The 15,541-nt window shown below is 37.2% G+C and overlaps 1 protein-coding gene across 1 annotated transcript; it reads right to left on the bottom strand.

Annotated features, from left to right (window-relative positions):
* Nucleotides 1-1,755: 1,755 nt before the first annotated feature.
* LOC104882823 (hypothetical protein) lies at nt 1,756-3,832 on the bottom strand. Its single transcript, XM_019247216.3, has 2 exons — nt 2,323-3,832; nt 1,756-2,227 (listed from the first exon to the last, which is right to left on the bottom strand). The coding sequence occupies exon 1, from the start codon at nt 3,556-3,558 to the stop codon at nt 2,398-2,400; it is 1,161 nt and encodes a 386-aa protein (XP_019102761.3). The 5' UTR covers nt 3,559-3,832; the 3' UTR covers nt 1,756-2,227; nt 2,323-2,397.
* Nucleotides 3,833-15,541: the final 11,709 nt, after the last annotated feature.

Raw genomic sequence — 15,541 nt, 5'->3', positions numbered from 1 at the left:
CAAACAAGCAACAATATTCTAGCACACAATAAAAGGTGTCATTTGAATCATTCACTTCATCAGTCCGAAGCTTGAACTACAAGAATAATTCCCCACAAGATATATAAACACTGGCATCGGTACTTTCACACTTCAGCAGACGTGCAACTTGTTATTTGAGGGACTAATTCAGAGTATCAGGTTTATCTGAGATAGCCTTAAGGGATCAACCTACCTTGATACCACAATTAAGAAACCATGTAACACTAAGACATTTACCATTAAACAGGAGTTCAATTGTAGGCTTGTAGTACAGGATGACTGGTGTATGGAATATGGAGCCATACAATTTATATGCAGATAATGCAAAGAAAAATACCGGTAGCAGCAAAGCAATTATTGGATTTGCAGATATTGAAAAACTCCGGGAATAGAAGCACATGGCAGCAGGAGGACACAGCCAGTGGCGAGGAAGGGAAAGATAGAATGGTTAGTCAAATAAGTTAGGTCACAGATAAAACAACAAAAACTTCAGCATGAACGAAATTTGATCTACTGCCTAGGAGTTAGAGAATCACAATGACTAAATACAGCATCAGGAAAATAGAGAATACTACCCTGGAATAACTGGCAAAAAAGTTTAGATTGTAAAATAAACTATCTGGAGATCAACCCTCTCCCCGACTTTAGAGCCAAAGAAGAACTAGATGTCTTCCGTGAAACTATCAAGTACCTTAAAGATGAATATCAACCATTCATCTAAATTTCCATCACATTTGAGGGACTATGAGATATGAATATTGATCTGATAGAAAAGAGTCAGGAACTGATAGTAAATATTTCTGTTAAAAAAAGCAAGCAATTATCACAGAACATTTAGGGCAAAAGGCAAGTACTTGGTATAGGCTAATCATATTCCAAGATAGAAGTAACCCCTTCCATACTGAAACAAAAACGCCGAAGATCTGAGTTTACAGGTCTATGTACTACAGGATTGGCAAGTAGAATTTAGTATTCGATAACTCAACAATGAGAACTAGTCATAATTACTGATATTATTCTAAACAAAAGCAAGAATTATCTATTCACATGACAACCATGCCAAGTCAAAAAACAATTCAGATAAAGCAGCTATGAAGCTTCATTACCTGAAGTAGAGTCACCATGTAGAATGTCTACACTGGCAAATACATGAATCCTGCACAGCAGGCAGCGAGTTAATTACTTAAAAGAACTAACACCAGCCTGAATACATGATAAAGGAAGGAAATAATCTGATCCATAGTTAGATGTAACTTCCCTAAAGGCAGCTTCAGATATATAAGCAATGGGTAACTTAAAAAAATTTCCAACTTTATACCATGATATTATCATCACCCGAACTGCAACAGAGTAAGAAGAAGAGTACTACGACTATCTTGCAGCTGACCGTCAGTTATGAAATACTTCGTTGTGATGGACTTGGGAAAAACTACCAACTCCTTAAAGGTAAAAGGCAATGGAAAACTTTTCATCCTCCCATTCTTTCCTCAAATTGTGGCATCAAGTTAGTAAATTCAGACATCATATCTAATGTCAGTAGACAGGATGCAGGATGTAGACGAAAGACTCTTTGATGTTTTCTCTATAATTTTAAGACTCTCATGTACAAAATTATTACCAACATCTACATCAAAGATACAATATAAAATTAGAAAATTCACTACGGTTGCATGATAAAAACAACATCTAACTATAAATAACACACCAAATAGAGTAACATGTCAAACCATGATGGAACCATTTAGGAGATTAAATTTCATTACACTTCAAATATTCTTTTCATACAACCAATCACAGTATATTAGATAATATCTCACGACATTCTCTACCAAAAGTTTTAGCACTTATGAAATATTCGAAACAAATTCCAGAAAGATCAAGAAATCTCATAAACATTAAAAGGTCAAGAAAGAATCTAATTTGTAATAATAATCAATTAGGTCCTCTAATCAATGTGACAGTGCTTTCATGAAACTTTTGGGAGAAGCAGATTCAAGTAATTTCTAAAACAAAGTCTATATGATACCAAGTCATATAGCGTGAGAGTTTAATTTAAACTAAGTTGGTCATACCACTACAAGAATGGCCTTCTAATTACTACCAAGTGACTAACCGCAGCACTGCCATAACCAGAATGCAGCTCCACTCTATCTCGTAAACCATTTGCTTAAAGTGTCTTCATGATTGCTAGCACTGTCTCACCTTTCTGAAATGGTTAATGAGTTAAACAAAATGCCTCCAACCCTAACTCAAAACTCGAAGCAGTTTTCGTTACTCAATAGCATCTATCTTTAGCTTTACCTAGGAAGAACAGAAGAACCATTTTGTATATTTTGATCTGCCAAACAACAGACAGCCCCAGAGCAGGTAACTTGATCACTTAATGGTCATCCTCTTAGTAGGAGAAATCCCTTTTTCCCTAGATATATAAGCATTACAGAGCTCAGGTAACTTATCCTTGTAGGGAAGCACATACTTCTTTAGAAACTCAGATTCGCTGCTGCAAACAGCAGTCAGCATGCTTACTTTAGCAGTGATAACTTTCCTCTCTTTCAAGATCTGTAATATGGTGTACCGCGGCACAACCCTATATTTCATACTATAAGTCATCACATAAGGACGATTCGCTAGGTACCCTGGTTCACACCCAAACTCATTCATGAAAAACTTCAACCGTTCACGAATAGTCGTCTCCGACAATATCAAACATCTTGGTGATTTCGACACCATAATCTTGATATCTAAATCAGTCCATCCAAAGCTCTTAAATATCTCATACTTCATTTTTAGAGTTTCCTCACTCAATGAAGCTAGCACAATCACTGCACCCGAAAACGTCGAAGAATCGGATGAAATTCCAAACTCCTTACCAACCTTAATCAAAACATTTTCAAGCCTTTTAGGATCATGCCCAAGAACTTCAGAATGAACAACCAAAATTTTCAGGATTTTTTCATCAGACAAACCATACTTTCGAAGCAGGTCTATATTGGGTTTAATTCCTTTAACAACATCAGAAGACATTAACCAATATGACCTCCTTAAGACTCTTAAGAACTCTTCATTAGTACCCACGAATGATTTTATAAAACTAATCATGGGTTTAATTCGGGTATCAAAACCCCTTCTAATAATTGAAGTATTTGAAGCAACAATATCACCCAAATCAGAACCAAAAATACCCAGTTCTTCTAAAGCATTGAATTTGGGAACTAGGGTTTCATCAACTTTACACTTGAGCAATTCTGGCATGGAATTTATAAGCTTTTTTATATGGGTATTGTTTAATCCTCGTTGTTTCAAGAAATCAATAACTAAATCAGGTTTTCCTTTAGTTTTTTTGAGCTCTGAAGAACTCACCTTACTCCATGCATTAATTGCTTCTTCATTTGAGAACCCCAGAGAATTTACCATGAATTCCACCATTGAATAAGTGGATTTTTCGGTCGCTGAAGAAGATGTTGAGTATAGTAAGTGTTTGAGGTGGAGAGAGAAATGGGTCTGAAAATGAAAGACATTTGAGCTAAGTTTCTGCATTGAGATTCAAAATTTTCTTCACAGAAACGATAGATTTTGAAGGATTTGATTTTATTGTTACTTCTCCTCTTAGCACGAAAATTTTTCTATTCTTTTCCTTGAGGGATTAGTAATTTGAACAGCCTGAGTTGCCCCCTATTAGATAATATTATATGTAAGGTAGAATGGTACTTTACTATAATCATAGCTCTGTAATGTACACTATATATATTGAATGTCAGGTTAACCTACAACAAGTTGACACACAATTATTCCCACACTTGTACATGGTATCACAGCTTACGTTTTCCTAAAACACAAACCGAAAAAAAAAAAAAAAAAATTAACCCTTTTAATTTTTTTTTCCCAAACACCGTTGTTTTTTTACGCTCTTCTCTTTCCTGACCATGGACCTCCGGCCTGCTTCTGCTAACTCCGCTGCTTCGCAGCCCTTGCCGGTTGTTCTCTCCGCCGCCCTGCCGGCCTCGTCGGCTCCTGCCGCCACCGCAACGACCAGCCCCGGTCTCGCTGGCCCGCAGCACTTTGCTGCTTCTTTATTTGGGCAGCCATTGTTTGTTGTTGGTGTTTCCTCGACGTCCGTCCACTGTTACTCAGGCCACCTCTCGACGGCAGTAGTCTCGCCACTATACTCTCACGCCTGGTCGACCTCCGAACATGCCACACCGACTGTACTCACGCCGCAGCCCAGCCCTGCTTCCTCCTCCCGCGTGAACACACGGTTCCCACCAGGGTTCTCGGCCCCTCTGCCATTCTCGGCCACCGGCGCCGCCCAGCCGATGACCCCTCTCGGCCTTCCCTACAACGTTCCTCCAACGTCTTCCTTATCTCTTCAGCATTTATCGGCCCCAAATCTGACGAATCTAGTAACCATTAGTTTATCTTCTCCTGAAGATTATTTATCATGGAAAACGCAAATAACTTACCTGCTACTTTCACATCAATTACTTAGTATTGTTGATGGTACTGCTATTATTCCTCCTGCCACTGTTATTGATGAATCTGGTAATACTATTCCCAACGTTCAATTTTATGAATATTTGCGAATTGATCAACAAGTTAAATCATGGATTTTTGCTACGTTATCACGTGATGTATTTGTGGATGTTCATGATTTGCATACCTCTGTGCATATTTGGACTAGATTACAATCTAGATTTATGCATGCTAGTATGGCCAGATCAATGGAAGTAAAGGGTCGGTTAACTCGTATTAAAAAGACTGCTTCCCAGACCATGGATGGATATTTATGTGAGATTAAGGTGATTGTTGATTCCTTTGCTGCTATTCAATGTCCTGTGTCAAACCAGGATTTAGTGCAGTATACCCTTTTTGGTTTAGATCGTGATTCTGAGTACGATCATATAGTTACCATCCTCCTGCATTATCAGTTCCCAATTAGTTTTGATGATTTGCGTCCCAAGTTGTTACTGCATGAACAAAGATTGCTAAATTCTAAGGATGCATCTGATCCATCATCCCATCATGCTTTACTTACTGTTAAATCTACTGGTACTGGTTCAAGTTCCTCCTCCCAGACTAAATCTGGAGGGAGAAATTGGGGAAGGAATAACAGAAACAGAGGTAGTAATAATAATCGTGGGAACAACAATAATCAGAATGCTCGGGGTAATAATGGTGGGAATGGAGGAAACAATAATAATTGTGGCTCTGGAGGAAACAACAACAACACTGGTAATCGGGGACGCTCAAATGGTACAAGTAAATTTTCTAACTTATCATCCTATAGTATGCCTTGCATAGATTATATTGCTAATAATTTGTCATCTGCAGGGAGTAATTCATCAAATAGTAACAATGTTACCTCTACCCCTACTTTCAATACATGTGGTTTGTGTTGGTTTCCAGGTCACCAAGCTGCCTACTGTCCCCAGCGTTTCAATACTAGCTTTGTTCCCTCCTCATCAGAAAGTGTCACTCGAGCCTTAGCTACACTGTCTGTTGGTGGTGAAGCTAATGACTCAGTCTGGTACCCAGATTCGGGAGTTGCATCTCACATGACTCCTCAAGATGGTACGTTCTCTATTAAAACTCCTTATACTGGGTCTAATTCTGTTGTAGTTGGTAATGGTACCTTACTCCCAATTAAAAGTACTAATAATTTAACTTTAAAAACTGCAAGTCGTCCCCTCTGTTTATCATCTGTCTGTCATGTCCCTAATTTGAAACATAATTTATTATCAGTTAACAAGTTGTCTCATGAAAATGATTGTGTTGTGAGTTTTGATAAAAATTTTGTTTATGTTAAGGACCAGATAACGGGGGAAGTTCTGCTTCAGGGAACCAGTAAACAAGGTGTCTACCCTCTTCAGCCCAGCATTGTCCCTCCTGGGCCTTCAGTTCCTGCTTTCCTAGCCATTAAGGAGTCGGGGTGACGTGTGGCATGCTCGCCTGGGTCATACATCTTCTAGCATTATAGGAAAATTATGTTCCAATAAATATATCACATGTACCTCTAAATTTCATGATGATTGTGTTGGCTGTAAGCTAGGAAAGATACATCGTTTACCTTTTGATTCTGTTGAACATCTTTCTACATATCCATTATATAAAATTCATAGTGATCTTTGGCAATCTCCTGTTTTGTCAAATCAATTATTTCGATATTATGTTGTGTTTGTTGATGATTTTTTACGCTAATCCTGGATTTATCCATTACGTCGAAAATCGGAAGTTTATTCAAAATTCCTTATGTGTCAAAAGATGGCTGAAAATCTTTTTAATTGCAAAATTAAAATATTTCAAAGTGATGGAGGAAGGGAATTTGACAATTCTCCTCTTCTTCAACATTTTTCTGACAATGGTATTATTTTTCGAAAATCATGTCCCCATACTCCAGCTCAAAACGGTGTTGCAGAACGCAAACATCGTCATATCATTGAAATGGCTCGTACTATGATTATTCATTCTGACTTTCCTGCATAATTTTGGGTTGATGCCTCATATACTGCCACTTACACTATCAATCGATTACCCAGCTCGGTTTTAGGGGGTGTTTCTCCTTTTGAAAAATTGTTTCATCGTCCTCCTTCCTATCATTTTGTGAAAACATTTGGATGTGAATGCTTTCCTTTGTTTCTGAACTCTAAAAATCACAAACTGCAACCTAAATCGAAAACTTGTGTTTTTATTGGATATGCATTGGAATATAAACGGTATCGATGTTTTGATCCTACTACTCAAAAGGCCTACAGTAGTCGTCATGTTCTTTTTCATGAACATAAATTTCCATATCGTGCTTTAGTTGGCTCTGCATCCCCTGTCCCTAATAGTTCCCCCTTGGTCTTGACTTGGGACTGGTCTCCCACGAACGTTGCTCTTTCGTAGCTTCATAGTTTCCTTAATGAAGAGGTTTATATGCGTCAACCTCCGGGTTTTATTCATCCATCTAAACCTACTCATATTTGTCGTCTCCGTAAGTCCATTTATGGTTTGAAACAGGCTCCTAGAGCTTTGGTTCTCCAGGTTTAGCAACTTTCTCTAATCTATTGGTTTCAAGTGCAGCAGTTGTGACACTTCTATGTTCACTCTTAAATATCGTGGTCATCTCATTATTCTTCTATTATATGTTGATGACATTATCCTTACTGGTAGTAGTCCTCCTCTTGTTGCCAAATTCATCTCTGTTCTTTCTTCTCAATTTGCTATGAAGGATTTAGGGGATCTTCATTACTTCTTGGGTGTGCAGGTTGTGCGTACTCCCTCTGGTTTATTTTTGTATCAACATAAGTATATCTCTGATTTACTACGTAAATTTCATCTTCATACTGTTAAACCAGTTACCACTCCTGTTGTCTCTAGAGTAACATTGTCTCCGCTTGATGGAGAACTTCTTGCTGATCCCACAGGTTATCGTAGTATGGTTGGTGCATTGCAATACTTAACTATGACTCGTCCTGATATTGCTTATGCTGTTAATATGGTGTCTCAGTTTATGCATGCTCCTCGTACTACTCACCTTCATGCTGTGAAAAGAATTTTCAAATATCTGCAGGGCACTCTGGATTATGGACTTTATTTATATAGCAGCAGTTCTCCTACTGTTGTTATTGCCTATTCTGATGCAGATTGGGCAGGATGTCCTGACACACGGCGTTCTACTACTGGCTATGCTGTTTTTCTTGGGAAGAATTTAATTTCTTGGCGTTCTAAAAAGCAACCTACTGTCTCCAAATCCTCCATTGAAGCTGAATACAGGGCCATTGCCTACACAGCTGCAGAAACCATTTGGCTCAAGCAACTTCTTGCTGACATTGGCCATTTTCTCCGTCGTCTTGTGATTGTCTATTGTGACGATGTCTCTGCTACTTATCTCACTGCTAATCCAGTTCATCATGATCGTAGCAAACATATCGATGTTGACTATCACTTTGTTCGCGAGATGGTTGCCAAGGGAGGACTTATTGTTCGACATGTTCCTACTCAGTCTCAGGTTGCAGACATTTTTACTAAGGGCCTATCTACTGACTTGTTTACTAAACATCGTATCAATCTATCCGTCGTTTCACCCCGTAAAGATTGAGGGGGTGTATTAGATAATATTATATGTAAAGGGATAATATTATTATGTAAAGGGTAGAATGGTACTTTACTATAGTCATAGGTTTGTAATGTACACTATATATATATTAAATGTCTAGTTAACCTACAACAGGTTGACACACAATTATTCCCACACTTGTACACCCCCTACCCTATTCGAGGGATCCAAATTTTAGCGATCTCACTACAATTAAGCTCGATTCGAACACACTTGACACTTCTTTGTATATTAATTATTAATTATTAATTATTAATTATTAATTATTAATTATTAATTATTAATTATTAATTATTAATTATTAATTATTAATTATTAATTATTAATTATTAATTATTAATTATTAATTATTAATTATTAATTATTAATTATTAATTATTATTTATTAATTATTAATTATTAATTATTAATTATTAATTATTATTTATTAATTATTAATTATTAATTATTATTATTAATTACTCCCTCCGTTTCCTAAAGATCTTCCCACTTACTGCTCCTACAGATACTAAGGAAAATCAAGTTGTGTGGGGCATGGTGTGAGTAAAGTAGGAGAGAGAAAGGGGTTAAGATAAATAAACAAATAAAAGGGGGGTTAAAGTAGGAGAGAGAAAGGGAGTAAAATTGAATTAATAATGTAATGGTGGACCATATGATATTGACATGAGAGGGTAAATAGGGAAATTTGTTTTGCCAAATAAGGAATAAAGCAAAAGAGGAAAGATCTTTTGGAAACACCCTTAAACGGAAAGAGGGAAGATCTTTAGGAAACGGATAGAGTATTAATTATTAATTATTAATTATCAATTATTAAGTATTAATTATTAATTATTAATTATTAAATATTAACTAGTTCCCGGTTAATTATATTTTTCATCTATTAAAAATTCAATTTTAAAATGTTTACATCATATATCACTTGGTGTAGTGGTAATTATATCTTAATCTTTATTAATAGGTCATTTGGTCATTTAAACTTCACATCCTGATTCGCATTCTCGAATAACAACAATAAGATTTGATTAGCCTCAAGAATAATTTGTAACGATACCCCTATTAATTACGAAGTAGTGGAGCTCATGGTAAATTTCAAAAGGAGAGATAGATTAAGGGAATGACTGCAAAAAAAAAATTAAATAAATTTTATGGCTAGAAGTAGGCATTAACTGCCACATTACTAATTACAACACATATTTATAATTTTGTGGAAACATGAATCACTAAAAGATGTTAGATTAGATGGTAAATCTTTGGATATATCCTTACTTGAGGTCAAGGATTCGAGCCTAGGCTTCAACATATATATATTTTTAAATAATGATCACCTAACTTATTGTTGGTTAAGACACATTACAAAATTCTAGTGGCAGATTGAGGGTGTCACATGGCGCATAGATGTTGTCAAGCACGTTTTTTAATATATTTACTAGTTTTAATATATCACGTTTGTTGAAGAATAATGTTTCCGAGTTTCGTTAAACTATGTTTTAATGTTAGGATGAAAATTAGGTTTGTTTGAATGAAAAATAAGTTAGGATCCGTTTTGGACCCAGATCCGTAGGATCCATCGGATCTGGATTCTCAAATTTATTACCCATCGGATCCGGGTAGGATCTGGATCCTTAGCTAAAACACGGATCTGGATCCTAGAGGATCCGGTCCAGATCCTACCCGTTGTCATCCCTACTCACATTAGTTAGAAGAAAAGATAACCAAGTTGTGGATGCGTTATCCTACGACGGTAGACATGGGATAGACTCCCTTAACGTAATTAGGACTTTTCACTCTTCCCTAATTATATATGGATTGTAAAAGGCTATTTGCCATAACTGCTTAATTTCTAATGTTATCATTGTTCACCAAAAAAAGTAGCATAATATGTAATGAAAATGCAATTGATTCTCCCTAGGAGTGAGGTGGTTTTTCTTCCAGAAGAGGATTTTGATCATAGCCCAATGATCATACAGACCTTTCCTTACCATTATGGTAGGAAGCCTTCCAGGTTTTACAATCATTGGGTTATGAATGATTCTTTTTCAGCCACAGTGAGAAGGGGATGGGATGCCGTCAATCAAGGTTGCATGATGTATAGGGTCATTAGTAAGCTGAAAGAAATAAAGAATATGAGATGGACTCTAGGGGGCAGAATAAGCTTCACAAGGCTGTTATGGAAGTTAAGGATGCTCTTCTCAACGTCCAAGCAGATATGCACCAACAACGTCTTGATAATGGGTTCACAAGGCAGGAAAAAAGAGGCTAAGAAAGTTTTCAGGGAAGCTTGGGACATCCATCAAATGATGTTGAAGCAAAAAACCAAAATGCATTGGCTTAAAAATGGAGATGAGAACTCAAAGCTCTTCTATGGTAGCATAAAAGCTAAATATAGAAAGAATGCATCAATGCCATCCATAATGAAGCTGACACATGGGTGGATACTCCTTTCGAGGTTGCACAAGCCTTCATTGGCTTCTATAAAGGGTTGTTGGGGACTTGTGTCACTAATAGGGTTCATGTTTCTGATGATATATATAGTTGGCATGGGTGGTAAAATGACTCCTATACTGTGTGGGCTGCTTAACTGCACTTTTACAAGAGCTGACGTGAAAAGAGTCATGTGGTCTATTCCTATCAATAAAGCTTCAGGGATAGATGGGTACAATAGTGGATTTTTCAGAGCAGCGTGGGACATCATTAGTGAAGAGGTAACAGATTCAATTTTGGAGTTGTTTTCTTCAGGGTGCCTGCTAAGAGAGCTAAATGTTATTACTATCAATCTGCTTCCTAAGATAAGGGTTCCTAGTAATGTTAGTGACTTTAGGCCTATAGCTTGCTGCTCCTCCATTTATTAATGTATCACAAGCTCCTCTATGAATAGATGAATAAAGTTCTACTTAACTCCAAACTAGGGGGATTTTGTGACAGGTAGGAATATCATTCACAATAATATGATATTTTAGGATATAGTTCAGATTTATAGGCCAAATCAACAACAGGCTTGTTGCTTAATGAAGCTTGACATTATAAAGGCCTATGATACTGCAGAATGGGAGTTTATTGAGGATATGCTCCAACACTTGCGATTCCCCAACTCATTTTGTAAAGATGATCATGGTTTATGTTACTACACCCAGCTTTGCATTGATGCTAAATGGTTGCCCTAGTGACTTGGTCACTCATAAGAGAGGTCTTAGGTAAGGAGACCCTCTCTCTCCTTTACTCTTTACTCTCTGTATGGAGTATACCTCTAGGATCCTCACAAAAGTGGGATGTTTGGGCCCTTTTAAATTTCACTCAATATGTATAAGTATTCAACTTAATCACTTATACTTTGATGATGACCTTTTGCTCTTCTCCAAAGGGGATATAACCTCTATTACCATGTTGATCGGAAGAATGAAGTTGTTTTCTCAAACTACAGGGCTACAAATCAGTCAAGAGAAATTTGGGATTTATCTCACAGGGATGAACACTACCATGAAGAATAGAATTGCTCAATTAACTGGCTATAGGTTAGGCTCTCTTCCTTTTAAATACTTGGGCGTCCCCGTAAGTTCCAAGAAGATGAAAAAGGCTTAATGTGATAGTTTAATTGAGAATTTATGTCACGTAATTATAACATCGTCGAGCAGCAGACATTTATCTTATAGTGGGAAATTACAACTTGTTAATACTCTTTTGATGTCTATTTGTGTATATTGTTGTCAAATTTTCATCTTACCCAAGTCTCTTCTTCAAAAGATTAATGTTGTATACAAGCACTACCTATGGCATGACACTTGGGATAGTTCAAAAGCTGGTTATGTTGCTTGGGATGAGGTTTGTCATTTTAAGACTGCAGGGGGTTTAAGGGTCAAGAACTTAGTTTTATGGAACTAAGCTACTGTTGGGAGACAAGTATGGTAATATCACACAAGAAAGCTAATATGTGGGTTAGATGGGTGCACTCAGTCTGCATAAAAGACCAGCAGCGGGGACAATATATATGTCCTCATGAATCTAGATGGGTATGGAAAAACATCTGCAAGGCAAGGGAGAGTATTATGCCATTGATTCATAGCTCGAATGATGCCTAACTATAGTATCAAGCAGATCTATACTGCTCTTTTCCCTAACAATACCAAGTGGCTATGGAGTTTCGGAGTGTGGAATAGATACTCTATTCCTAAACATCGATTCCTCCTATGGTTGATCATGAAGCAGAGACTTCCTACAAGAAGTAGACTTACTACATGGGGGGTCTCAACTACCAGTGACTGCTGTCTTTGTGGAGGTAGGGAGGAAACTCACTCCCGTCTATTTTTTAAATGCTCTGCTAGTGCTGATTGTATGCTCAAGATTATAAGGTGGCTTGGGTTACAAAGACTTGTGCAGAATGTGTATAGACTGATGAAATGGGTTATGAGGGACTACAAACATAGCATATTTAGGACGAAGATATACCTTGCTGCCATTATGCCACATGCTATGTCATTTGGAAATGGAGAATTGCAGCTTTATGGGAAAGAAAAAGTCCAGATATTGATGCAAAGGTATCCTTTATGTAGTATATAGTTAGAAATAGAATTGTACAAATTTTCATTTTTAAAGAAATTTCAACAACTTTTCACAACAAACATGACCGCAAGGTATATATATGTAATTATCCAGTGCATCACTTATACCAACAACTAATTAATATTTGAATTTTTTAACTAAAATAATACACATTTTTGTCCGTTTTCTGGCAATAATACAAACTTTGATTATTTTTAAATTAAATAATACAAATTTCACACCAAAATTCCTCCAAAAGGGCAATACCGGTTGTTAACTTGTTGTAAAAGGTAAACAAGCTGATGTGGCACTCTCTAGCACACGTGTCGTTTTTTTATTGGTTGATTTTTTCAATTTTTTCTTTAAATTTGAAAAACAAAAAAAAAAAATCTTTTTCCCTCACCCACCCCACCCCTGCCTAGCCTTCCCTCAACCAATCTCTCTCTTCATCCTCCCACATCACCTCCACAAAAGCCCCCCCACCTCCTGAAACCAAAACCACCACAACCCTTAACGATTTCTGGTCAATTGAACATCCGAATGGAGTCAGTGATGATCCACTAAACCTCCCCATTATCCACCAAATTCTCTCTCGTCTGACATCATCATCAATGGCAGGAAAGTGGCTATCACCAACTGAACTTACGACAAGCGGACGACTCGTACTTTCCTCAGGCGAAATGGAATGCTTCCTTCTCTTTGTCGTCGACATCCAACCCCACGTTGACTCATCTCTCTCCTCTTACACCTCCGACCTTCTCACTCTTTCCACCCAGATCGAAAAATCGAGTTTGGTGCTCCACAACCCAGTTCTATTCGAGTTTTGGATTTCCTAAAATGACCGAATTTCAAAACCTCCACAACCTAGATCTGTTCGAGTTTGGTGCTCGCGGTGATGATCTAGTGGTTTTGATTTCGAAATTAGAGCTAGTTTTGATTTTCAATTTTGTTCCAAATTTGGTTTTTGATTTTGTTTTGATTTCGATATTATTCATGTTTTTTGGATTCCGTTTTGGTGCTTTTTTTTTTATTTCGTTTTAGTGTTTGTAGTGGTGGTTGTTTTTGCCATTTTTTTTGTGGTAGAAATGGTGGTGGTTTCCGTTCTAGAGTTTGGTGGGTGGAAATGGTGGATGATTTGAGTTTGTGGGTTGAATGTGGAGTCGGTGTAATGATGGCTCTTGTGGTGGTGATAGTATTGGTATTTAGAGATGACAATGGATCTTGGACCCGTCCCAGATCCGTGGATCCAGATACGTTTTGAAGGATCTGGATCTTAGCATTTTGGACCCTGCTGATTTAGGTCGGATCCGTATCCCACACAAAAAATACGGATCTTGATCTGTATCTTATAGAGAGGATCCAGATCCGACCGGTAGTTCCCTTTTTTATAGTTTGAATATTTTTAATTTTTAATTAGTAACTTAAGGCTATTGTTTATCTCATTCTCATACAAGATTGAATATTTTGAATATTGGGATGTTGCTATATTGTAGTTTGGTGAATGTTATGATAATTATATCATTTAGTGATAATATATTGGCAATTGTTTGTACAACTTTTTGGGGAAACAATCAGATCCAGGTCCAGATCCGTCGAACCGTAGATCTAGTGGATCCGGATCTGGGTATCGCCTTTTGAGATCCATCCGGTCCGGATCTGGGTCCATGGTCAAAAAACGGATCCGGATCTGGTACCACCAAGAACCGGTCCAGATCCGGATCGTTGCCATCCCTAATGGTATTTCTTCTTCTGGTTGTGGTGGTTATCTTGATGGTGGTCTAGTGACTCTGCCCATTTATGACAGTGTGGAAGGAGGCCGGGTTTGTGGTTGGGAGGGTGGTTTCGTGGTGGGCAGGGGTGGTTCTGTGGGGGAGGGGGAGGGTGGTTTCTTGAGGAGGGTAGGGTGGGGTTTTAGTTGGTTGGGGAGGGGGAGGGGGAGGGGGAGGGGGAGGAGAGAGAAAAGAATGTTGTTTTGTTAAAAATATCTTTTACCTATTTTAAAGGTCACAGGTCAACTTGCCCTATTGCGGAAATTTTGGTGTGAAGTCTTTATTATTTAAAAATAATCAAAAGTTTGTATTATTGCGAAAGAACAGACAAAAGTTTGTATTACTCTAAAAAAAATTAATATTTTAAACTACTAAAGTTATATTCAAATTACCTAGAACAATTCACTGATGATACTATGACCCAGTGCATGTGATGAAATTGAGGTTTGCTTGTGCGTCTTTTGACTATATTCTTCAACTTTACTAATAAATGTTGTTTTGTTTACGTCATATTCTTTAGGCTTTCTTCCCATTTGCTTGGTGTCAATTTTTCAGATCCTTTTGTGGAAATTGCAGGATTTTCTTGTCTTGATAGTAGATTAGGAGGTCCCGTTTACAAATTATTCCACATTTACAAGTAAAATTTGTAAATCTTACAATAAGAGAGTTCGAAAATATGTATTTACACAAGCATATATAGCGTGAGATTTTAATGTGATTGTTGGTTTTTTTTTTCAGTTTATCATTATTCAAATATAGTATTGAGATAATGAAATATAAAGCAAAAGAAAGCTATTGTGCTCAAACAAATTAAAATGAAAGAATTTGTGTATGAGGTGCAATCGTTGAATATTGATAAGGTAGAAGAATTTAAATTATGTAATAGAGATTACCGGCCAAATAACAATCAACATTTACGTCTTACAATATGAGAAGTACAACTATTAATAGGCAAAATTGGCCTTAACACCCTAAGCTATAGCGCAGGTGTGCCAAACAGCCACAACTACAGCCATAACACCACAAAGTATGGACCTGGGTGCAGTCCGTACCTTAATGAGGTCGTGACCAGAATTCTCACCAGATATAAGTCGAGTGCTAAATATTGAAGCGTTTTCCTTGA

Source organism: Beta vulgaris, chromosome 8, assembly GCF_026745355.1.
Source record: "Beta vulgaris subsp. vulgaris cultivar EL10 chromosome 8, EL10.2, whole genome shotgun sequence".
Lineage (NCBI taxonomy): Eukaryota > Viridiplantae > Streptophyta > Magnoliopsida > Caryophyllales > Amaranthaceae > Beta > Beta vulgaris.
The sequence above is the reverse complement of the archived record's forward strand: the minus strand, read 5'-3'. Positions and strand labels throughout refer to the sequence as shown.